Source organism: Topomyia yanbarensis, chromosome 2, assembly GCF_030247195.1.
Source record: "Topomyia yanbarensis strain Yona2022 chromosome 2, ASM3024719v1, whole genome shotgun sequence".
Lineage (NCBI taxonomy): Eukaryota > Metazoa > Arthropoda > Insecta > Diptera > Culicidae > Topomyia > Topomyia yanbarensis.
Window position 1 is genome coordinate 366216051 of NC_080671.1, and position 27311 is coordinate 366243361.

General features: G+C 41.4%; 1 protein-coding gene across 18 annotated transcripts in view; it reads left to right on the forward strand.

The window, feature by feature from the left end:
* Nucleotides 1-27311, forward strand: part of LOC131684446 (voltage-dependent calcium channel type A subunit alpha-1) — a 481660-nt gene that overhangs the window by 294450 nt on the left and 159899 nt on the right. For 17 of the 18 annotated variants that reach the window (XR_009304654.1, XM_058967325.1, XM_058967327.1 and 14 more), the window contains 5 exons: nt 5961-6143; nt 6237-6509; nt 14385-14485; nt 14672-14827; nt 14904-15124. Coding sequence is in view for 17 of the 18 variants with exons in the window: in XM_058967325.1 (XP_058823308.1) it covers nt 5961-6143; nt 6237-6509; nt 14385-14485; nt 14672-14827; nt 14904-15124 (934 nt within the window). In the remaining variant the exon portion in view is untranslated. Of the gene's footprint in view, nt 1-5960; nt 6144-6236; nt 6510-7072; nt 7174-14384; nt 14486-14671; nt 14828-14903; nt 15125-27311 lie in introns of all 18 variants that reach the window. The other variant, XM_058967322.1, reaches the window with a different exon arrangement.

Sequence of the window (27311 nt, forward strand, 5' to 3'; positions counted from 1 at the left end):
TTCATTATGTTTAACTGCTGATTATCTAATAAAAGTTGCTTAGGAAGTGGTAAGTAGGAATTCATACCAATCCGACCCATATTAGGACCTCAACAGCATGATAGCCATCATTGCCGCCCCCCCCCCCTCCTCCCATCTCCATCGTTCACGGGGAAGGATAATGGATTAGGTAGATGGGAAGTGTTGATGCTCCACCTACTTAACGGAAGGACAACGATTCATAAGACTTTTCCATAGGTATCGCGGAGTTGGTGGTTTGGAAGGGAATATGGTCTAGGATTCGCTCCAAGCAAGCGATGCGACCTGTATATCATAGTGTATTAGATAGTAGTTTAGTTAGTTTTCGAGAATACGATCGCTCGAAAAAGATCTTGTTTAGTTTTTGGTTCTGTTTTAAACTCTGGGTAGCCGGCTACCAAGAGTATCCTATGATTTCTAAGCAAAAGCAATTTTAACTCCACACAGCCGACTGTGGGAGTATTGCCTAGAAGAGCAGATAAGATTACTGCGTAATGAGCCGGATCACTATTTATGGCGACATTATTTAGACTAATTTCGCTATTCCTTCTCTACGATATATTTATTGGGTTCCAAACTACCAAGTGATAGCACGTTATACAGACAAAGAGTTATGATAGCTCGAGATGTTATAAATCAACGAAAGTATTCTCTATTTTCCATATCGGATTGTTTGTGAAATTCACGTATACGAACGATTATATCGAACATTGAAGGGAAATACAGAGGATCGTTAACCTGATGCCCGTGCTTGTTACCAATAACGGAACTTGAAATTAGATTCATTAAACAGACGCGGTGAATACTGAAAGTACGTATTGACCCGCGATCATCGATACCAGTCAAATCAAAGTCCCATTGGAGCCGACCTCCGAACAACTATTCATTTTTACGGTATTGTCATCTCGGCTCTCATTCTGGCACTATCAGTAAAAGGCCGACAGCACAAAGTCGTCGCCGGTCTAAGAACCAAATGTCTTCAATAGACCTAGACTCGCGTGGAGGTCTGAGATAGAATGGAAAGCTAATTAATGAACATGACAGTAAAACACTTATTCTTCGTGCTGACACAACTGAAGGTAATTGCCAACCGGTCCCCGAACCCTCTCGCGAATTGTCAATTCTCAAACCTTATACATGATTGAAGTCATCATTCCACTCAAATAAGGCCATGTGCACATTGAATGCTCTGTGGATCAGTTCCCCCGTTGCACAGTGGTCCCAAAGAGCAAAAAAGGGGGTTTTTTAGATTGCGTCAGAACGGTTGACTTTAGCAATATAGTGTCTTTGAGAAGGTTTCTTGGAATAGAAGTACCCTTCTTTCTGTCTTATCGGATTGATGATTAAGCCTCCTAACAGTGAGTTAAGAAATTTATTTTCTTCAATAATTCAGATAGACAAATACTTACTTCAGAAAAGTTGTAGAGAAACTCGTTGCAAACATTTTACCTGAAGACTTCAACTCTCTACCTTTTGAGATTTTTGAGATATGGGACATTATTTGTAAAAGGCCCCTTAAAACAGTTTTTTCGTCATAAATTTTCTTCTAGATTTTTTCCATTATATAAATGTTCTAGAACATTGTTTGGACTATTAAACTGCTTTACTTTGCCGAAGACGGAAACTTGATATCGCTAGTATGTGTGGAGATATTCACGTTTTTTGATTGAAAATAGTTCTTTTTCCAATGCTGATAACTTTTAAACGGGCAAAAACGGGTAAACCCCTTTGTAAACAAATTAAAGTGCGAGAAAATCACAACAAATGCTGGAAAAATCAGATCTCCCCAAGGCGACCCTCTATGAAAATATTAGAGCTGAAGTTTGTCTCATTTCGTCTTTAAATGCAATTGATTACTCGCCGTTTAGTTGCACTTGCGCCATTGTTATGAAGTAGGTGCAAGGGAATTGTCAGTTTCCGGTGTCAGGCGTATGCATTGAGTTTTTGAACCACTGTAACTTTTGACCCAAGCAAACAGAAGTTCGGATAATACTTAAAAAGCACACTTTAAAATTCACAAAAAGTTCTTAGCGAACTTTCAAGCTGCTCAAGCTTTAATAGAACTGCTTAACCCGCTATTAGAACATAAAACGTATTGCAAAATTACTTAAAACGAGAAGCTTATGCAGCTCCTTTATATCAACTTTTGGTTGCTTGGGTATTTACTCAAGACGGTCTTACAAAAGTAAGAAAGGCTATTTATTGCGACTTTAACGCTTTATTTCAGAACTAACAGTAGTGATGTATTTAATGCCGAAACAGATCTAGTATAGACAAACTTCAGCTCTAGTATTTCCATAGAGGGCCGCCTTGGGGAGATCTGATTTTTCCAGCATTTGTTGTGCTTTTCTCGCACTTTAAATTGTTTACAAAGTGGTTTGCCCGTTTAAAAGGTATCGGCATTGGAAAAAGAGCTATTTTCAATCAAAAAACGTGAATATCTCCACACATACTAGCGATAGCAAGTTTCCGTCTTCAGCAAAGTAAAGCAGTTTAATATTCCAAACAATTTTCTAGAACATTTATATAATGGAAAAAATCTAGAAGAAAACTTATGATGCAAAAACTGTTTTTAAGGGGCCTTTTACAAATAATGTCCCATATCTTAAAAAGCTCAATAGATAGAGAGTTGAATTCTTCAGGTAAAATGTTTGTAACGAGTTTCTCTACAACTTTGCCGAAGTATGTATTTGTCTATCTGAATTATTGAAGAAAATAAATTTCTTAACTCACTGTTAGGGGGATTAATCATCAATCCGATAAGACAGAAAGAAGGGTACTTCTACTCCAAGAAACTTTCTCAAAGACACCATATTGCTAAAGTCAACCGTTTTGACGCAATCTAAAAAAACCCTTTTTTGCTCTTTGGGACCACTGTGCGTTGGTAAAACAAACCCTAAACAAACATAGAAATTAGTTTGCTCAGTCCAAAGAAAAGTTGGCCGACCGACGGATACGTGTTTCCTTACAGTGCCATCACATCAACGAACACCCAAAATTTACATACGACAAAATATCTGCAATCCAGAATATAAGAGAATCAAAACCTCTACTCATTTGCAATAAAATAAGAAAGCAAAAAAACAATTGGATATCCAAAGCGGTTCATTTTCAAAGATAGCACCGCCGATGAAACACCCAAAAAAAATATGACAAGGGACGCGGACGAAAATAGCTGACTATCGACCGGCTGGTTTGCCACCTAGTTTTCGGGCGAAGAATTTTGGGGCGACACCTGGTAGTCGCTTAGTCGCCGGTGAAACGCCAATTATTTGAATATGCCAATTTTTCTTAATATATTTTAATTTTTCGGATCGAATTTTTTCCTCTGAAAAACCATCCTTAACCAGTTTTAGAATGTACACTGTTTCTAGATGTGCTCTGTGTACTTTTATTGCCCTTGCATCGGGAATCGACGGCCCGTAATGCAAGGAAAAGATTTTTTTCATTTGCCGGAAGTCGATTTTCACAAACTGTCACCACTCACGTCAGTCGAATATATGCCGAAATATGCTTTTATAAGCCACTTCACTTTGTATAATCGTTAAATTGCACCGTTATTTACACTTTCGATAATCGGGAGGCAGTAAGGGACCATTCATAAATTACGTAACGCTTTTAGGGGGGGGGAGGGGGTACGACAAGTTGTGACAAGTTGTGACATAGGGGGGAGGGGGTGTTAACTAGATCGTTACGTAACATGTTTTCATCGAAGAAAAAATTTTTTTTCTTGGAATTTGTTACGTAACAGGGGAGGGGGGGATGGAAAAATTTGTGACAATTTGTTACATAGGGGGAGGGGGGGGGGGTTAATTTTGGGCAATTTTTGCGTTACGTAATTTATGAATGGTCCCTAAACTGTGCTGAAAATGGTGAAAATTAACCGACTCGAAGGGAGGTCTACGAGAGTCAACCGCTCGCGACGAAGATACACACTCGAATCTTATTAGTTATGAACGATTAACACTCGAAAATCTCGCTTTTTTACAATAAATTCGGCTGTGTCTGAACTAAAAGTCCTACAGGTCTAAAAATTGTTTGAAAGTATCTCAAACATTGAACTAAATAATGGATTTTTTCGTAGGTCAGTTCTTTCGAAAAAAAATTGTCACTAGATGCAAAAATGGAGTTTATTATTATGTTGGTCTATAAAAGATTCTGAGAGACACGGATAACTTCACAATTAGCATAAAAATAGTTTATGTGGTTTTTGAGGTCGCTGATCACAGAATTTGAAAATTCAAAATGGCGGTTACACAATGGCATCCATTATTTTTTGCGAAATTTGCGAATTTTGTTACAATGAGCATAAAACAATCGCCATGTTGGATCCGCCATTTTGAATTTTACATTTTCGACATCCAGATCAAAATCAGAGACCCCGAAAACCTATATAAGGCTAAAAGTAACAGGTAATTAAAAAATCCACGAAAAAAACCGGCTACAAAAGACTTAGATTATTTTCAGAAGTTATTTTGCACACTAACTTTTTTTTTGCAACTAACGCGGTTTTTGCTTAAATAGTCCGTTTGAATGCATAAGACTTAGAAACTTTTCGGGAAGATGGAAGAGGCGGCTCTGGAAGACTCATTATGGCCCGCTCCTCAACAATATGGGTATTTTCGGAATGATCTTCACGAGCAGGTGTCAGAAATTTATATTTGAGAAATTTTGAAATCCAAGATGGCGACTTATGGTTTAGCGAAATTCTCTATAAACCAATCAATATGAGTATTTTCTCAATGTCTGGACAAAAATTATATTATAAGTCAAAATAGTGAAAGATTGTTATGTCTAGTAGTGATAAAATAATATTCTCCTGATTTCCCAACAAGTTTTTTAAGAACGCCCTGATATCCTAATAATTCAATTTTCTGTCGCTTTTTCACAAACTGATAATTAAAACAGGCACCTGTCACAAATTAATATAAAATGATGTAATCTCTCTTAACAGGTATGGATATTGAAAAGAGTCTTCATACTAGCTAGTTTCTATGCTGACATCCTTGCGTACTCTTAAAAACAGTTTATCAAATAAGCGTATAGATACTGTCTGTCCAATTGATTATTTGGTTCATATTCTACATCGTCAAGCTTTTGAAAATTAAAGCAATACTTCCGTCATCGCGCTCCAGTCTATAACAAAACGCTGTTCAAATCTGCATGACCAGTGCCAAATCATTATTCTCCGATTTGTGCTTGCACTAACTAGAACTCGTACATATCGAGTACTTTATTTGCTTTCCCATTAGGAATGCAAATAAACTAGACACATCCGTTGTAGGGTGAGCAAACAGATTTTCATAAATCCGCTAAATTTATGCAATCAAACGCGCCGTCCAGCTCGATTGTGGGGGTGGAATGCTTCTCTTCTTCTGCTTTGGCTAGTGGTCGCCTGATCCCGGTGATGAGGGAGGAGGGGGACGTAGGGGGTGTTATTCAAATGAAAGGAGTTAGACTCGCATATACATATTTATAGCGCGATGGAGGCCGTTTGGGGGTGTAGTTGTGGCGTGGCTAAAATTAGATGGTTATGTTCAGCAAAACTGACGCCAGAGAGAAGGTTATATGTCTATCCGGTTGGCTTGGGAAAGGATATGTATATGGCGTACAGTGGTAAGCCACAAAGTGAACAAATTTGATAGGTGATCAAAAAGCATTGCATATCAGATAAACGATTTCACTGCCCGGGCGGATATTCAACCGAATTTATCCGCAAAGTTAACGATTATTTCAATGACAGCCACTAGACAGCGAGATTGACGTTACCGGTCAAAACGGAAACTCAAAACTGTACCGAGGTTTTGTATATAACCGGGGAAACTTTGCTTTCAATCTACCCTCCGTCTGGAGTTTATATTCACTGAATAATTAAAAAGAAAGCTCATCCACTAGTGATTGACACTAATTGTTGGTTTTTCTCACTTCCCATTCCGTTACAGGTTGGCAGCGGCTCAAGAAGCGGCGCTCGCAGGTCAGGGCTCCAACGGGGGCCAGTTTGGGCGCAAAGGAGGCCACTACTTAGCTGATAAGATGGGCGGCCCTAGCAGTCAAGGGGGCCAGCCTCCATCGGGAGGCGCGCCCACATCGCTCTTCATTCTCTCCGAGGATAACATCATTAGGAAGTAAGTGTCCGTGCCATGCGAAACGGATCGATCGATTAAAACTGACTGTTATGACTCTCCTACTCATCATCCATCCCACTCCATCTCCGCCAGATACACAAGATTCATAATCGAATGGCCGCCCTTCGAGTACGCTGTACTGCTGACAATCATTGCCAACTGTGTGGTACTGGCGCTCGAGGAACATCTGCCCCACGGCGATAAGACACTGCTCGCCCAGAAGCTGGAGAAGACGGAGGCCTACTTCCTGGGTATCTTCTGCGTGGAAGCTTCGCTGAAGATCCTCGCCTTGGGTTTCGTCATGCACAAACACTCCTACCTCAGGAACATATGGAACATAATGGATTTTTTCGTCGTAGTTACGGGGTGAGTTTCGACAGAGTTTTTTCCTCTTAAATTATTTCTTTCATTTTCGGAAAATTTACTGCGTATAGCTTCAAACGAAATCGTAATATTGGTAGCCGATGGTAGTCGGTAGCGAAGAAAGCTGAACAGGTAAAGCTGATTTTTACGTTCGTTTTATGGCTTCGACAAATTACCCCCCTCGGATCATGAAACGACCCGGTTGGCGTAGACATAAAAGCTGTAATGAGAACACCAGTAAGCGACGTGTCTGGTTTGATTGTTAGTGCTTTCTGGAGGCCAATTTATTGCGTGCTTTGCATACCTTGTTATATCGGAGGCGACCGTGTCGTAACCACGTGTTGCATTTTTTGATACGTGCCCCAACGCGATCCTTCGCGAATCGGCAAAGGCAAAATTGAGCTATTCGTTAGATTTGTTAGACCTATTATGGAAATCATTATTACAGCGATTAATCATAATCACTGTTGCGTGTAACGCCTGAGAATGTGTATCATTACGAAAGAGAACCGAAACACGGAAACTAATTGATTTTTGTCATATTACTATGATTTACCTTCCGGCAGCTCAATGACGATTTTCGCCGAAGCGAACGTTGATGTCGATTTGCGTATGCTTCGATCGTTTCGTGTTTTGCGACCACTTAAACTCGTTAGTAGGATTCCAAGTAAGATATCAATCTGCTGCTGGACCAGCAACATTTGTTTAGTGAGCTACATTTGTTCTAACCCCTCGGTTCACGAGAGTGCTAGATTAGAGTCTGAAAGTTGGACCGAATAGATGATTACTCCTGAGGAACGATAAAGTTTGTGTGTGTGTTATATTATTACTCAGACATTAGAGATAGTTTAGTTCTAGAGGCTAGCTGGTTTCATTGTAAAATACCGCATTAGGGGGGTAGTCTGCTTCAAGAGGAAGAAAAGTAATTGATTTAGAAACGGTAAAAAACAATAAAGTTTTATGAGATTATGGGGTATGTTTTGATACGTTCAAATAAATGATTATGGTTAAAAACGTCTGAAGCTAGCGGTTCTAAGAGTCGTTCCGTTAAGCGGTTTACCACTAAGGTTCTAAAGCCTCTTCAACAACTCTGTGATCGACTCCAATGATGACATCGCACTGTCGAGCAATATGTAAATTATTAAATTAACGATTGCTTCAATCCATCTAACATCACAAACGTGTCGGATTTCACTCCAACCATTCTGAACCTTGATTTTGAGTCACACTGCGTCATATAAATCAGCTTAATCAGTCTTGTCGGAGAGTCAACCACGCTCAAGCATTATCTACTACAAATCGTTTCGTTTCGCTGAATCGCATGTTGCCTTGAAATTCACAAACATCTGATTAGCGAACACCTGGTTCTTCGTTGATTTCTTGAAACCCTCTTTTGTATGCGCCGGTATGGGATACAGCCAATTGTCTCCCAAATAAAATATTACGATGCGAGTTTCGACATTGTGATTGATTTACAATTGATCCTTGAACCTTTATAGTACTCTTGAAACGGTTGAATTCGGTATTTTTAGCATTTTACAAAAAAACGAGGTGATAAATTCTGGTTTGTAAGCTAAAATCGATTTTGATCTCTTTGAGTAAAAAACGATGCTGTCAAACATCGAACTTGGAACGATCGGATGAAAAAAAAATCGATGTTTTGTATTTAGAAGATCGAATGTGAAAAAATCGCTACGTTTTCAATGGAAACTTTGGAAGAAAAATCGATTTTACCAGATCGATTTCATTGAATATTTAAATCGATGCTGTCAAATATCGAACCGATCAATTTCAAACGCCACTTTGGATTCGTGAGATGGATTCGCCAGGAGAGCTGCCTTTCTAAGGTCGTTTTCGCACTGTTCAAAGGTTTGTTTTGTGAATTCGTTCCATTGGAGCTGTGTTAGCAGTTTTTCACTTTCCAGTTTATCATATTCTCTAGAATTCGTTGGTTCTCTGTAGCGTGCCGAATGAATCGTCATGGTTCTGAGGAAACGCTACAGCTGTTTTGTCGTAGCTGCTTTAGGAAAATTCAACACTGTGTTACGACTTACTACGAACTACTACGGTTTGACACTTTTCACTCTATTAACGGTACACTAAAACACGAGCATTTGGGTCGTTTTACCGCGGTCTCCAGGAGAATTTCACACGGGCGGACTATCAACCCTAAATACGTGGTCTCTGGGCAAAATAACTACAAAAATAAACAATATAGTGAACTAATTTGACCTCAAGGACATCACAGCTTAATATAAAAAACAGCTTAATTAGACAGACCTTACATTTATTCAAACAGAAAACAAAAATACTTGCGCATAGTAAACTTTTTTCACTTTTCGATGTAAAGAAACTCGTTGCGGCCGGGACGAGCGTTGGTCGACTTACTGCTTCAGGGGCTTCCGGAGACTATGGCGACGATCAGGAACAACTTTCAGACCGAGTACTTCCGTCGGTCGGGATCCAGATGCGGCGGCAACTCGGCCGTGTAACGGGTGGCCTACGTTTATATTATGGTCCGGGAATGGTGCACTTTCGCGAGCTACTTCGCGCTTTTTTTTCACCAACTAGCTTGGCATCATTGGACCAACAGTTTACTCGCGTCGCTTGTGGTTCTTTTTCTGGCCTTTGCCAGCGGAACACTACACTTTGACCCACTTTTGCTTGATTTGGCTAGTAACAAATGTTCGTATTGGGTTTCTGGCGGATCGCGAATGTTTCACTGTACCGAGCAGAACGGGTGGAACGCACTATCCCAAGCGGGTGAGGGATTTTACTCCTCGGACCTGATTTCAGTAATTGATCTCGTTTTCGACGCGGGAAGCCCTTTTTATTCCCCCGTGCCCCCGGAAACCATCTTCACTCTCGATCGATGACCTCTTCTCGTAAACAGCGTAGCAGGGGAAAACGTTGTTTACAAATATGTATGGGTTGGTGCCCCGATAAAAAGTTTAACTGAATTTTTAGATCGGATTGGTTGCATGCATAACCTTAACATTGTATAATTTTACTTTTCACCAAATAAACAAATGAACAAAAAATGTAAATAAACTCTCTGACACATAATATAAACAATGGAATAAATAAATAAATAACACGTAAATAAATAAATAAATAAATAAATAAATAAATAAATAACAAGCAAATAAATAAATAAATAACAAGTAAATAAATAAATAAACAAGTAACTACATAAATGAATAAATACTGACGGGCACCAACCGAAGACTACTAAACATGAAATAAACATCCTTCAAACATGTAAACACGGAAGCTATGACATTTATTTCGCATTTAGACATTTACTGACAATATTTACAGATATAACAAAATTTCTAGGGGTCTATATTAAGCTGGCCCAGTGACCACGGATTTATTGTGACCAACGAAACACAGGTCACAACTGCTTCAACTTTTTTTTCGGAGTCGGTCGAATACCATCGGCGCTTATTTGGTGTCCTACGAATTCCACTTTTGTCGAACCAATCTGACACTTGCTTGGATTTATGACCAACTCGTTTTCACGTAAGCGTCGAAAAACTTCGCGGAGATGCTTTTTGCATTCTTCTTCATCCTTCGAGGTGATAATGAAGTCGTCCACGCACGGGAAACAAAATCGCCCAGAATATCATGGAGAGGTGCCTCTGCAGAGTTTGGCCGACGTTCCGGAGACCGAATGTCATGGATTTTTTTTATTCAAAACGGCCAAAGGGTGTTGCTCTCGCCGTCCTCAAAATGTCCTCTGGCGCGACTGGAATTTAGTGGTAGGCGCGTTGCAGGTCGATGCACGAGAACATCTTGCCCTACAGGACGATACAGAAATCCTGCATATGTGCAATGATATAACGGTCTAGGATAGTTATGATATTGAGTACCCGATAATCTCCGCGTGGTTTCCACTTCCCATTGCTTTTACGTACAAATCCTCTGCTTCATTAGGAATTTTGGGTTCGTTCAATTTGTTGATTGGGAGTCGTCGGGGGCGAGGAAAATCGGACATCGGACATCGGAGATGGCTGATTCTAACAGGAGTTAGTGGTTTTTCGCTCAATCAGGATCATATCACGCACTTGAATTTTGTCTTGGCGAACATATTTTCCGTCGTAGAAGATGCAGGCGGCATAGGGATTATCGCCATGTTGTTTTGTCAAATTTCCATGCCTGCGCGGCATGACGACAGTGGAACCAACATATCCATCGACGGTTCTTCGGCCGCGATGGAATCAACCATTTATGACGTCCAGATGAATCCGAAATCGCGGACGGTGATGGAAGTTTGTACGTTGCTACAAAGCTGCTATGCTTTGCTCCAAGTTGGCGTATTTCGGGGCACTGAGGGACTGGATTGCAGAAATTTCCATCCTCGGGACTTCGATGCTTTGCGGGATTTTTCCCTTGTGCGTCCAGGGTGGCAGTAGGTATGGTGGTGAAGCTGGAGCACACTGTGGTACGTCAGCACGATACCAAAGTAGCATGTCTAGTTTTATAGCACACTACAAGTGGATTATAAGTTTTAAGAAGAGCTTCAAGAGGAACTTTTAACCTCAATTGGTACTAGAGTATCCATGCATCCTGTCCCGCCGAGTCGATGCATTTCGGACAAAAAGACACTCGACTATTAATCACTTACCTTGATGCCAGAAAGCAAACTGCGTCAACTTTTGGGATTCCGAAGGTAGAAAATGAGCGATCACCGCGGCCTCGAGAGTATCGTAGCGATCGTTGTTGTTCGTGTCGTTGCACTTCGCAATTGTATTGTACATGAACTTGGCGCATTGAGCGAAGCTTACGGCGTTGAATGTTTGTCCACCTTCACCTCATTAACACTGAACGCCGCTTATAGACACACAAACCAGGTGTCGATGTCTTCGGCGTCGAATTCCGGATAACCGATTTTCGCGATTATGGTGGGTACGACCAGCGATGGTCCGGGCGCGTCGTCTTGATTTTTTGTCATCTTCGGCCGTTGTTCAGCGTGAATGTGGTAATTGAGCGTAGTTCACAGAAGTGGCTTTAGGTTCACAAAGGCGTTTGTCGAAGTTTATGATTTTACCAGTACTTTACGACTTCTCCTCCTTGGGTACCAGATAAATATGCCATGACCCTGGGTATACAATCCATTGTTAGTAGATCCATTAAAAATTGACTGTGACAGTGATAAAGATTAATTTGTGCACAGAGTTTGGTACTATCAATTTCTGTCGAAAATTAAGTTTTCGTATTACTGGAACACTTCTCCAAACTTTGTGATATATACGCCAGACAGTCATAGATTTTCAGTTCACAGACAAGAAGTTGCATGACGAGCATGCGCGTGAGTTTCTGCTGCAAAATGTAGTTACCCTTTGAAAAAAGTAAATACCTAAAATAGTAGTGAATTAGAAAACAACCTATTGGTATAGATAAAAATAATATGCTGCTCATTATAGCTGTTACAGAAAATAAACTTTGAATAATATTCCTGACCCTATCCTGAGTCGTTTTCTAGACTTGTCAGGAGTGGCATTTTTACATCAGTTTTACTGTTATGTGTCCAAAAGGGAACCCGGGAATATTTTCAGATTTCAATCCATGAATTTCTTTCCCAAGTTGGAAATTGATACTTAAAGACGTATTAAAACATCAGCGAACATACCTTTTAGGAGAATAAACGGGTCGACAGGGTATCCGAGCACCCGCCAAACTGATATACACATAACTATGACATTTTTATCCAATTTGGACACTTTTGGTCGTTTTAAATCCAGGAGCTCATCCCTTTTTGGACTCCGTGAAAATACATCAGATGAATTTATCTGGTTTTAGAGAATCCGGATTTCTGGAAGTATGTTCCAGTATTGTAATACTGTTTATGAATTTTAATGAAATATTGCTAATATAGGTGCCTAAATTCTTTAAATTGCCTCAGGGTAGTGCATCTTCTGCTAAAGAGTCCATCTGATGATTTGATTGCGAAACTATTACTCCGGAGCAGGTTACCATCGGTCCATGGGTCGTCCTATGGTACCGTAACAATAAAAAACATACATCGGCCGCAATTCAAAGAATTTGATATTTTTATTGTAAGAATTTTATTAAAATTTACAAATCGTCTCCTAGTACTGGATTATCCACCGAAAATCTTTTACTAACGGGAGCCAAATGCATTAATCCGATCCATTTTCACAGATTCTGAAGGTGGGTGAGTGAATTCAAAAGTGGCTATACCAATGAGCATTTCTATGGGCGGGTAGCCGGATACCCTGTCAGCCTGTTAAAAGTGTTTAGTTTCAATTGGACAGACAACGGACAGATAATTTAATTGTTCGAAACCTCATCTAAAACTGTGAATCGATGGAATTTCATTAGAAGAAGCTATTAAACGTTTGATCAAGTGATATCTGAATGAGTTTTGAAAGGGTTCTAAGTCGATTTCCTTTGTTTTGCAAAAAAATAGTGGGAAAATAGTCCGGTTTTCCGTTGCTACTTTAATTCCACAATTTACTGGATAGATGGCGCCAATGCCAACTTGTCAATACTCTCTCTTCTTTGAAAAAATTTTGTAGTAAAATTTGGATAAAAAAGAGGGAGCAGTTACTAAAAAAAATCGTAAGAATATTCCAATGCAATGCAATTATTTATTCGCCAAGTAAAAGAGTTCTTTGAAATCTACTACTAACCTACCACCGTACGCAACTAAGTCAGATATTAATTTGTTCAACGTTCAATAACTGCCCTAATGAGGTTTGGTAAATTTGCAATATTCGACAAAGTGATAATCTGATGTATACAATTCCACCTAGCGGGAAAATGCGTGTCTGAGTTTTTTAGAAAAATAACCGAACCATTCCATTGATCCGGTGTCGACAGTTGTCCGATTTGGATCACATATGGAGTCAATACTTCTCTTGGCACAATGAACCGATTCAGAAACATTTTTCATGTCTTACAGCAATTAAAGCAAAATAAGATTTTCTAAGCGTATGTTCATGTGCAACCTCAAGTAGTTTGAATCTAGATCCAATCGAAATTCGATTTTTCGACACGGGGTTCGATTGCTGTCAGTTGGGCGTGCACACAGCGCATGCATTAAATTAATGCTTTTGGTGGAGACACGTAGTTTTTGATGTGACAATCGCGCTGCATCAAATTAGACTGCAGTTGTAATACTTTGCACTTCGAATTTATGAAATGCAACTAAAACTAACGATACGAATTACCAAAAAATCTATTTTTAATATGATTGAATTTAATTCAAGCTAGATTATTATATTGCGATGTACCTTTGATCTGTAAACAAATTTCAGGGTTCAGCTAAGCGTAAGCATCACTTCGACAAATTTCGGTTGGACCATCTAGTCTACACGGCCAAAAATTGTAGCGATTTTGCTATTTATTTTCGACAAATTAAAGATTAGGAGAAACGAAAAGCTGAGATAACCGAAAAATCTTTTCGATCATTCCCCTGATGAACCTGCCTAGCTCTAGTCTTCCGATACAAGTTTATAAGTGATTCACTCTATAATACCTATCCGTCTTTCAATTTTCATATTCTTCGTTTCTCTTGGTCTTCAATTTACCGAAAATTTCCAGCAGAAATCGCTACAGTTTAACTTCGCGGCAATTAAAACAAAGTAATATGGTTTAAAATTATAACTCTTCATAAATTAGTACGGCATAGAACAACCTAGAATAGCTAGCTGTATATTTCTTACTTCAAAGCAATTATATATGTACCTTTTTCCTTTGTTCCCCAACTAGAATGTAGCATCAGATTAGTAATAGTGTGGTTTTCAATTTGTTTTTTTTTCTTCTTCCGAACGAAAATTTAAAAAAATCTCCGTTTCTGGTGTGCTACTGCTATTCCTTGTGCTATATAAATTATAAACTGAACCGCAGATTCATCACATTATTCCCGCAAAAGGGGCCGGAAGTAGATCTGAGAACATTGAGGGCAATCCGCGTGTTACGGCCCCTGAAATTAGTGTCTGGAATTCCTAGTGAGTAGCGATGCTAGATCAAGCTCATTTATATAAATAAAAAAAAATTGTAGATAGTCGATGTAATTATTCAAGAATGACAAGTAGAAAGTGTGTGTAGTTGTTTTAGATTTACTTAGAATAGACGTGTACCGTTAAGTATGCAATAATTCTGCTTCTAATACTGTGTTCTCTGCCTCAATCCAGGTTTACAAGTAGTTTTAAAGTCTATCATCAAAGCCATGGCACCGTTGCTGCAAATCGGATTGTTGGTCTTGTTTGCAATTGTTATCTTTGCAATCATAGGCTTAGAGTTTTACTCTGGTGCTCTGCATAGAAGTTGTTATAGTTTAGAAGATATCTGTAAGTATGACGTTTGTGGAACTCAACTCGGTACTAACTACCATTCGTTCTACTTTTTTTTGTTTTCTGTAAACAGCTCAAATAGTTAAGGAAGGCGAATTTCCGACGCCCTGCAATGCGGACAATGACACGATAGCACCGACCGGGGCGTACGTGTGCAACAGCAGCGAAAGCACCTGCGTCGAGCAGTGGGAGGGTCCCAACTTCGGGATCACTAGCTTCGACAATATTGGGTTCGCCATGTTGACCGTATTCCAGTGTATCACGATGGAGGGCTGGACGGCGATCCTGTATTGGGTGAGTATTTTTAAGCTAATTTTCTGATTTGTTGGTTCAGTACTTTGTACAAAAGTATACAGATGCAAAGCCAGGTTGAACATGTACAGAAAGAGCGTGGAGATGTGAACCGATCCATAACTGCATGAGTTTCAGCTGAACTGTACTGTAAAATTGATTTAAATATTGATTGATTGATTTTAATATTTATTTTCCACTAATAAACTTAAATTGGTCATTTATTATAGAACAATTTTTCCACTGTCAGCTATCTGACCAAACAACATTAAACGGTATGGAATAGGTTTTTGAATATCGATCTTTTTCGTCGATGCTCAATTGCAGAAAAAACACATACGTATTTTGTTTCATTCAAAACCTGGTTTAAGCCGTTTAGTGGTGCAATTCTGCCTTTCTCATTTGTCCAAAATACAATTCCATAGCTATTTATGTTCAATATAATGGTGGAAATGTCTATCACATATTCAATATGATTTGCACATACATACAATGGATCGACAGCCACGATCTTGAGATGCTATGTGTCGACGCCGAAACACTTTAAATCAACGGTGGACCCAGGAGGGGGGTCCGGACTAGTGGTGCAAATTTTCATTTTCAAATGCCAACTTTCAGTTCAATCAAACCCAACCATGATTCAAACTCAAAGCCTCCCTCAATCATTCACTTTCAATTTGGCGGGATTTTCATAACTGGATCGTACGTCTTCATTTCAAATTGATGCTTTTTCATTCACGAACCAAAGCTGTCATCTGCTCTGTAGAGGCCAATTTAGGTTAAATGTCAACATGTTTTGCGTTTTCAAGCTTACATGGACAGTAAGAACTATGTTCAGAGTAGTTTTGTTGGAAAAACCTAGTCAATACCCCAGTAAAGAGATATTCACAGGGTCAATGAAATTGAAAATGAATGGAAAATGATTGAGCAGGTCGGCTGTTTGAATGAATAATGGAAACGAACAACTGCGAGTTGAACATAGTAGGGCATGATTTGAGATTTTTTCCTCCTTCAAGTTCAAAACAAACTGTTGAAAATTTGCAGCTCTGGTCCGGACCCCGCCAACAAATTTAAACTTGTAAGGAAGTTAAATTAGTATTTTCAGATCGTAGAAACTGTGGTTCTGCATTTGCCCGAAAAAAGCAAGATCATGCTATCGGGACTTTTTTCGTTCGGTCTCAGCCACCTGGACTTTATCAGCTCGGACCCCGCCATCCGGCATACATCGCCAATCTTCCCCAAGTAATAGTTTTACGCAAGTGTAGTAGCCTGTCACACAGTTCGTAGTCCGAAAAACAAGTGATCCAGATCTCGCTTCTTGGCGGGTCTCCGCCAACTGGAGGGACGACCAAGCCACCAAAGGGCTGCCTCCCACCAAAATCTATCAAAAACCCAGGTGTACTACGACAAACCTGTGAAAAATTGTACAGTGATAACAGTGGCAATCAGGAGCGCAGATTTTAAAGTAGGTTAACTACTCGCGCCTCCACCGAATATAAAACATTGAATCTGTGAACAGATCGCGCCTCCACCACCAAGAAAATTTAAACCTGATAAACAACTTGCGCCCCCATCAAAAGTGCGAACCGTGAGCGACTTGTACGCGTTTAAAGTTTTGAACGAGGAAGATCAAAATCGTACGACAGTGTGGATCATCGGTGATTTATACGAGAGTGTAGTGACGAACGGGTTTGGTAGAGTCTTCGGACAGTTCAATGCCGGTCTTCCCTGATTCTTCCGTGCAAACCTGCACTGTACCCATTCAACGGGGATTGCAAACCGGAATAGAATGGGAGATGGAAGGCGATTCGCCTCCCTCAGGGGAGGGCCCACCGCTTAGTCACTCCATACCAGCCTTTATGAACTCTGGTGATTTGATCGACTAGCAGACTCTACTGTTGCGTGCGGCGAAGGACAGTGAAAGTAAAAGTGTAAATTTAATAAACCCACTGCTGTTACATCTACTGCTGATCCTAATAAGCTCTGATCCTAATAAGTGCATCCATGCTACCAAGGAGGCAAGAGGGACGCAGTACATTTTGCGCACTACATCCAAAAGGATACTCCAAAAATTACTCATCATTAAACAGTTCTCCAATGGTCAACAGGTTAAAGTGATCCTGCATCCTCACCTGAATAAAACCCAGGGAATAATTTATGACCTGAACACAATCAATATTCCCACTGAAGAAATTCTTTCTGCGCTCAGACCCCAAAATGTGGTGGAGATTAGGAGAATAACCAAGGTGGCCAAAAGTATGCCGACTAACACATCACTGTTAGCACTCTCGTTTGCTGGGTCTCGCCTGCCGGAAACGATCTTTCTAGGTTTGGTTAGAGTAAGAGTGAGGAAATATTACCCTTCCCCCATGCAGTGCTTCCGCTGTGGGCGCTTCGAACACAGAAGCAAAACATGCGTGCATAAGGAGATATGTCTTAACTGCGGCACAGAACACGACATCAGTAACGAAAACCCATGCACCAAACCCAGTAATTGCACTAACCGCAAAAGTTGCCACTCTGTCAGACACAAATCCTGCCCTATCTATCAAAAAGAGAACCAGGTTGTCAAAATCAAAACTGTCAACGGACTCTCATTCCCGGAAGCCCGAGCCTTTGTCAATCAGGAGTCAAGAAACCAATCGTACGCAGCAACACTAAATGATAGGCTATCCCCTGGAAATGACGAAAAATACCGCACCATACAGATACTCAGAGAGTAGATTGCACAACTCAGAGGACTGGCGCCCAAAAAACGGAGAACGATAGCAAAAATTCTATAATCGCCAAACGAAAGGAGCAGCTATTGGTCGAGAAAATACAAACTAAAGATTTGCGTAATGAATTGACCCCCTCAACAGGCCCCGGCACCAGTACATACCAAACGACGATGACTAAACCGGCAACAGGATTCTTACTTCCACAAACTACAGCTGTGAAACAAAACACACCAACAACCTTAACACAATCAGAAGGCGAAACAAATTCCCTTCTGAAACAGAGCCAACAAAAACCACCCGAACTCGCGCCAGCAGAAGGAAACCCGACAAAACAATTCTCCAATCCCCAACCGCACAACGTTAAGAGGCTACTCAACCAAAGCAGAGACCGAACCACCGACAATTTCGACTAAGTAGCTCAATATCAACAAATAAACAACAACTACCTAACACACCATGCAACAACAAAATCGCCAGCAACACCAGAAACGCCTACCCACATCGATCCCGTTCGGGGAAGTACCGGCCATCGCCAACGAGCCCCTGTAGGCTGTGGGTGTGAGACCATCGGTACTTTTCCGGGTAAGTACCGAAACTCAACCAAATTCGACCGAAGAAACTGCCCCATCTTTCCCTCCTACAGCATCAAGCGACACACACCTAACGGAAGAACCGTTCCTACGGGCTACCGCGTGCAATTACGTAGACGGACCGCCTGCCATACACGACCTATACTTCAGGAACCAATCCAACCGAAAATAGGAATGTCGGTCCCCTTGGTCGATCACTCAACTCATACGCCAACTGCAACACCCACCAACCCATTTTCTGGCGAACTGGAAGATCCCGGCCGGCATCCGCTCCGATGCCCCAGAAGAAGACTGTCTGGCCGCCCTGATCACAGGAACAGGAGACAGGAGAGAATCAAAGCACTCGGCATAGATGAGTCGTGCATAAGACAAGTCGCTACGGGCTCTTTCACTCGCTCCGGCAGACAGTACAATCCACCGCCAACTAGACTAACTCCGATACAGAGCAAAGCAGACTACACAGTACCAAGCGGAAACGCCACTCTTCAGCATCACGCCGGCAATAACATACCCATCCCTAAGCCCGGTAGCAGGCCCCTCATGGCGTACAGATTGATGTCCCTAGGAGGACGATCCGACCCCACGCCATCTCACCGAATACCGGAGAATAAAAGACACAGGATAACCAGCAAAAACAAACACGTTACTAGATCTACTAGGGAAAAAGCCTTCTCCCCTGCACTGGCCCCGACAGCGGATGTCCCGTAGCCATTCGATGAGCCTCCGGCGGTTGTCAGTGCAGGAGCCCGGCTCCCGCCCGGGTAAATCTCCGCACAATAATCCCCAACAAAGACCAGATGAGTGCTCCGGCCTATTCTTCAGCCTAAGATACTGAACAAAACAATACAATCATCTTCTGGACTGCAATAAAACAACAATAAGAGTATACCCCGGACCAGCGGCGCACTCCTCTATCCCCACCCAAGGCAGTAGACTGGTGTAACTGAAATCCTTAAAGCCCGACGAACTGCACTGTGCACACTCAAGAGAACAGTCCGAGACCTCCCCATTTGGGAGGAACAGTCGTCCGAATACCGGCGTCTCAGAAACATGGGGAAAAAGGTCGCTGAAGAAGCCAAAGCCGCTATTTGGACCAAATTTATCGATGGTATCAGTCCCGATTTTCCAAATCCTGAGTTGTGGAAAGGAGTTAAGCCCTAAGCGGAAAACGGCGGCAAATAGGCTCTACACTCACAACCGATGCAGGCACTACCACAAACAATATCCAATCAGATTGGTACTTACTTCCAGTTTCTGCCAGCCAACCAATCGCTCCCACCTGCCTTTATTCGACACAAAGCTTCATTAGAGGCATCTCCTACAAGGTTTACACTGGAATCCAGTCAAGAATAGAATAGAGCCTTTTCTGGTATCGAATTCGTTACAGCCCTTGGTTCTGGTCGCGGGAAGTCAACAGGTCGTGACGATATAGGTTACCCCATGTTGAGGCACCTACCACCAAGCGGGAAGAGTGCACCGCTTCGCAGTTTTAACAGAATCTGGGAAGGTGGGTCCTGGCATGAGGCTCTTATTGTGTCAATAGAGTAAAGCCATGTCAAGTGATCCTCGATTTTTTCGCAAAATCACTGATCTTCTTAAGGTATATTTTATTGTATAGGGATTATGGTGAATAGCTTTTGGTATTAATATTTCGTTACAATTCCTTTTTTTCTTTAAGATATTAACCCTTAAACTTTATTGCATGATAAAATTGAAAATTTTGTATCTCAAAAACTACTGAAGATAATTCAATGAATTTTTGCACACTTATGGCATGATATTTGCACTATCTCATAAAAATATTTTTACTTTATAATTGCGTGAATAACGGTACTTTGCATCTATTTAAAATTTTCAATTGTATTTTTTCTTGTGTTCTTCACGCTAAAAAATTTCAAAACGTATGTTAAGTTATGCGGCAATCTTTCACCTTCAATAATCTGTATTTATAATTTTTCATTTTTGTTCCTATCGAGAGTTATGGAGGATTTTGTAACAGTGCGCTGTTTCAACGCACGGCCCACTTTGATGCAGCCCGCGAGAACGTTCATATTGGCAACGTCGCACGTCACTACGTCAGAAAGCGCATCGTGTAGGAAGTGCGCATCGCATGACTAAAAGAAACCATATCTCTCGATTAGCGCAAAAGGGCAAACTTTTCAATACGAATTATCGAAGGTAATTTTTTTCCGGATATTTTGAGATGCGTTAAATTTTTTTGACTAAAGTGCACAACGAAAATTATAGTTGTTAAATATATTTTTTATTATTATAATTTAACGCTACTAACGATTAACATCTTTAAAAACACTTTTGTTAGTCAAAATACATCTACGTTATATCCAAATTCTTTTTTAGTCTACAACATTACTATATGAAAGTGGAAAATCTTATGCCAACAGCATTTTATTTCACGTTTTTATTTTCACCGAGTGAACAACGATGTGTCTTTTGAAAAAAGTTTACGTAAAATCTGTTGTTCAATCGCATCGATGTTGGGGTTTTTTATCACTATTGCTTCTGTTAATTCTGTTGATTGGTGGTTCTCCAAGTTCTGGTACGATATTATTTATTTTTGTCGAATTTCAATTATTCATCAACGATCTTTATTTCAAAATCCTCGTTACAGTTTTCCGCATGTACCTGTTGAGTCATCGAATATTCCAGTTCCATTACTTTGGCAAACACTATAAGAAGAAAAATTTAACGCGTAAATTTTCCTATATTTTAAACGCGTTATAGAGGAACCCATTACTATAAACATTGGATGTAAAATCGAAAATTTAAGGAAAATTGTGTTTTGTTCATGTCCATATTTATTTTCGTTGTATTTTTGCGCCCATTACGACATATGCTACACATGTGTTGACCAATATAATTTTTAAATTTATCACTCCACATGGATGCCATAAAAACAAGATACGACGAACATATTTATGAATTTTTTTTAACGGAATACATCATTCGTGTGATCGACCCATATTTATAACATAAATCAATCGAATGTTTTTTTGAGCAAATATTGTATATCTTGAGATAATATAGCATTTCGTCCAGTTCTCTCTATATGGGAAACACCCAAGTGCGATCGAAACAAAAACAAACGTCAAAACGTTTTCTCACTCGCACTGATGCAAATTAAATGAGCGCGTAATTTAACTCACGACCCGATGACGCATGGCTGAAAAGGCGCTATGTGGATTTAAGAAAAGATTCACAATCTACCTCTTAGACAGAACCAAGTGAAAATAAAACGTGGTGAAGTATGTCAATTTGTGAAAAATATGCTAACGCAGATTAAAACATGCCCACTGCTCAACTTTGCTCATCGGCTGGCAATAACCGAGTGCACTTGTCCGAGGTATTGAGTGACAGAAAATTAAATAACTCTTGAACAATATAATAACGCTAAAGAGCATGCAAATTACTCAGAAAAAATTCACTTTCAATTATCCATAAAGAAAAGCTTGTCTTTTTGCTTTAATCTCAGAGATGCCATTTTTGAACATGAGATACGCTCCTTCAAAGCGATGCGCATTAGGACGTTGCGACGTGCGGCATTGCCAATAGGTACGTTCTCGCGGGTTGCATCAAAATGAGCCATGCGTTGAAACAGCGCACAGTTACAAAATCCTCTATAACTCTCGATAGGAACAAAAATGAAAAATTATAAATACAGATTATTGAAGGTAAAAGATTTTCGCATAATTTGACATAAGTTTTGAAAATTTTTAGCGTGAAGAACACAAGAAGAAATACAACTGAAAACTTTAAATAGATGCAAAGTACCGTTATTTACACAATTATAAACCAAAAACATTTTTATAAGATAGTGCAAATATCATTCCATAAGTGTGCAAAAATTCATTGAATTATCTTCAGTAGTTTTTGAGATACAAAATTTTCAATTTTATCATGCAATAAAGTTTAAGGGTTAATATCTTAAAGAAAAAAAGGAATTGTAACGAAATATTTATACCAAAAGCTAATCACCATAATCCCTATACAATAAATTATACCTCATGAAGATCGGTGACTTTGCGAAAAATTCGAGGATCACTTGACATGGCTTTACTCAATACCAAAAAAGAAACGACCCAGAATAGCAAGTGATTTCCGCCCAATAAGTCTTCTCCCGTGCATGCTTCTGGAGGATCGTAACCTGCTTGACAATTTGCTTTTCGCAAAGGCCTCGGTGCCTGAGTACAATTGGGATCCTCCGGCGAAGTGGAAACCAAGCTATTCTAGATATTCTAGACCTAGCCAAGGCCTACAACACTACGTGGCGAAAAGGAATCCTCCGACAACTTAGGCAATGGGGGAGTGGAGGAAATTTAGGCCTTCTCGTGCAGCATTTTTGAGTAACAGGCGTTTTCAGGTTGGTGTAGGTGGAAGTCGATCTAGCTCTTTCCTAGATGCAAATTGGGTTCCCCAAGGCTCCGTCCTAGCGGAGACGTTCTTTGGGATGAAACTCACTGTTCGCCACCTTACCAAAGGGCGTTTCTGTATTTGTATATGCGGCTGACATTATCTTGATAGTCACCGGAAAACATAAGACGCGCATACGAATCAAACTCCAAGCTGCTGTAAGAGCCGTCGGCATTTGGACGAAATCAGTTGGCTTCAACATTGCGTCCGAGAAATGTGCAGTTACACACTGTTGCAATACTATGCACAGAGCAACGGATAGGCCGGTGAAACTATTCGGTACCACAATACCGTTGTTGGTGACTGTGGACAATAACACCAGCCGGGAGATCAGAAGGCGTATTATCTCTGGAAGTCGTGCTTACTATGGACTCCATAAAACTTTAAGATCCAGGTAGCTTCACCACCGCACGAAATGAGCCATGTACAACACACTGATTAGACCGGTGGTTCTCTACGGGTACGAAAGTGGAAAGAAGGGTGCTGAGAACGATCTTCGGTGGTGCGCAGGAGGATGGCGTGTGGAGGAGAAGGATGAACCACGAACTTGCGCGACTCTATGGTGAGCCAAGTATCCGGAGAGTAGCTGGAAGGGTACGGTGGGCGGGGCATGTTGTGAGGATGCCAGACAACAACCCCACCAAGTTGGTTTTCACCTCCAACCCGGCACAAGACTGATAGGAGCGCAGCGTTCCCGGTGGCTGGACCAAGTGGAGCAGAACCTGGTGAGTATCGGGCACCTGAGAGGTTGGAGACAAGCAGCAACTGACCGAGTGATGTGGCGGAATATTGTGGAACAGATTAAATCATGATAATATGATGTATAATCAGGAAATAATAATACCGTGCAAAAAAGAACCAAACATTTTGGGCATTACGATTGACCGTAAATTGACCTTCCTACCGCCTTTCAGAAATGTAAAGCAAGACTGCCAGAACAGAAAGCGATTAATTCAAGTAATTAGCACACGACATATCAAATGAAATCGCACAACTTTGCTTGACATCAGTCGGGCATCGATTCAAAGCAAAACCTCTTGATGCCACCTCACCGAATACCGGAGAATAAAAGACACAGAACAACCAGCAAGAACAAACACGTTACTAGATCTGCTAGGGAAAGAGCTTTCTCCCATGCACTGGCCCCAACCGCGGATGTCCCGTACCCATTCGATGAGCTTCCGGCAGTTGCCAGTGCAGGGCAGACCAGCAAGACCAACTGAGTTCCCCGGCCTACTTTTCAGACCGTGATACTGAACACAACAATATACTAGACGCCTCGACAATCATCCAGAGGGCTCAGGGAGAGACAAAGGGCCGCCGTGTCTCATCCACCAAACCTGAACCAAGAAGCAATCCAAACAACGAGAGAAGAAAAGTTAACGACTCAGATGATTCGTCCACAAGCTCCGTCACCACAGACTCCTGCACCCACTCCGGCAGATTATACAATCCTCCATCAACCAGAACAACCTCGGTACAAAATAAAGCAGCCTTCACAACACTGACTTCATTTCACAACAGCGAACAAATGACAAACTACAACCACGCTGGCAACAATTCTTCCATTACTAAGTCTAATGACGGGGTCATCGCTCACCGATAGCTATGGAGCTTGCCAAATAAACCCCGAAATCTTAAGCACCGCGGTTCTCTCGCCAAAGCCCTTGATGTTCCCGGGAGAGCTATCCGTTAGTTCGACGCAACCTCACAGTAGCTCGACGGACCAAAGAAACAGCATAGCCACTAATAACAAATACGATACCAGATCTGCTAGGGAAAAAACCCTCTCCCCTGCACCGGCCCCATCCGTGGATATCCCGTACCCAGTCGATGAGCCTCCGGCGGCTGCTGATGAAGGGGGGCCGGCTCCCACTCGGGTAATTAACCCCACAATAAACCCTAACCAGGACCGGTTGAGCTCCCCGTCCTACTTTTTAGCCAATGAAACTAAGCAAAGCAACCCTCCCTCGGTCTGTTAGCCCGACGCAGCCCCGTAAGAGCCCAGAGGACCAAAGATACAGCAGAACCAGCCCAGTTGTGCCAGAAATTCACATACCGCCAAGCCCAACAAATATCGCTAACCGTCGGAGATGCTCTAGCCTCAGCATACCACCATCTCCACCAGCTACAGATCATTATCAAAATATATTATGGATTCGAACTAACAACTGGGAAGGTATGCTAACAACGCTTAGCCCACTGTACTATGAAGCGATTCGTTTTGCATCCAACCTCCTACCCAGCACGCCTGAATAGAGATAAAATAGACCAGCAGGTGCAATCGAAGTAGGCTAGATCCATGCCTCGGAATCCCAGACCACCTAACCGACCAGCATCGTGATAACGGTTACGAGTGAACTTTCGACGTCGGGAAATTTCTACGTTGGAGTAGGCTAGGCCTACCGCCGGGGACTAGTTCTAGTAAATCGTGAAGTAGCACCGGCAAATAGCCGTCAGGGCACCTGTGAACTGGAAATCAACCTTTCACCCAGAATCACAGGACCGACCTCGGCAGCTGCCCGGGTGGCATCGGTTTCGGAAGATCTTCCACTGCCAGGGAACTTTTCGTCGGAGTAGGAAAAATCCACAGTCGGGGACAATTCCGAATAATCCGTAACGAATCGCCAACTTGAATTGTCGGGGCACCAGTGAACCGGACGCAATCCTCATCCCGGAAACGCCGGACAGACTTCGGCATTCTACCGAACTGTACCGAAGCAAGAATAACGCGTGCGTCAACGTTTGCGGCAGACATTCTTTCGTCCGGGAACTCTCCACCGAGGTAGGCTAGCCCCACCACCGGGGACTATGCCGAGTAGCATCGAACTGTGACAAACCACCAGAAGCTTCCAACCGGAATCGCTGGATCGCCCACGGCATCCAACTAGTCAACGCAGAGAGGAGCGCATGTAGAATATCACGTCGTGCGGAACTGTTATGGCGGTTATGAGACCAGCGGACTTGCACGACCTGGAATTAAATGAAGTGCATGAGGACATCCTCCCCCCAAAGTAGTCATTTCAAATGGAATCCAGAGGATCAGACAAATGTCAGACTCCTTGGTGGAGGTTAGAGGGTTTAGAGTTATCTTTTCTGTTCAGAGTCCCTCACTCTGGCACACGATGGATGAAATCACTCGAAATGGAAGACTTTGGTCTAACTATTGATCGTGTGCTGGGTCGGCGAAAAACCACCAAGGAAAAAACACATACGCACACAACTGTACCCCATTGACGACCATTGAAGCAAGTCCTTGTTGTTATGACAGCTGGCTAGATTTTTCCATAACATAATTGGGCTATCATGGGACTGTTGATACTGATTTCTTACCACAGGAACAGTTCCCTTGCCAAACCATTTGTTTTGAAAACAAACTTTATTCTGCTAGAAATCGTGAGCAGTAGTCTTGTAAAATTCGAGCCACTGCCTTAAGTTGAGATTGGTTTTCGCATAAGTTCCATTGTCGAGCACGACACATCCATCAAATTTCGCCAGCATCTGGCCGTACAGCTAAAACGTCCGGGTTCTGACCGGTTTATGTTGTTTGGGACTACTGTTAGGTTGTTTATTTGCTCGGTGAGCTTTGTAGCCTTCTCGAAGACGGATTCGCCACGATGTTCAATGTTCAGTTTTTTTGCCTTCAGGGGTTATATACAAAGTTGAAACTCAAAAAATCGGAAAAAATTATTAAATATTCTGAAAGTACATGCTTTTGAAAGTATCTGTACGAAATTTCATCCGGATCGAAGCACTAGATTTCAAATTACAGCCATTTGCAGCGAGCTGGTTCTTCCACGAATGAACTTAACGCAAAACTTTAAACGGAATTATCTCGGAACGATTTTTTTTTTGGATAGTGTTGGGTCAGTAAAATTGCCCTATGGTATCAAACAGAACCAAACTTCGATACTATTTTGTCAGAAAGGTGCACCCCCCCCCCCCCCTTTGCCAGCCGCCTATGTGAATGAGTTCAAAGTGAAAGTGGTAGTAAATTTTACAAGCCATTGAAGAATCAGCCAGGGACATCTACAATCTACATCTACCCTCCGATCTGTGAATCATGCCAGACTAGACTCACTGTTGAACACTTACTGATTAAAGGATGCTAGGATTTGAACGGAAATCAACATTTCACGCGAGCCCTCCGCCACACTCTGGGGAGTGCTGGGGAGGTTTCTCTGTGGTCCTAACATACCCAGATGAATCAGCTAAACAATACTCCACTCGACTGCAAACCACGACAACGCAAATAAAGAGAAATCCGTAATAGCCACCTCTACGAGCCCACATAGCACTGAGACATCTTCCGGACTATAATAAAACAATAATTTATAAAAATTTCAAGGCGAATGACCCACGAGGTTAAAGCCTTTAATTAAATAAATAAATAAAATAAATTAGTATCAATTTTAACCTTCCGGCAGTCGCGGTAGTGCACTGAGTGCACGC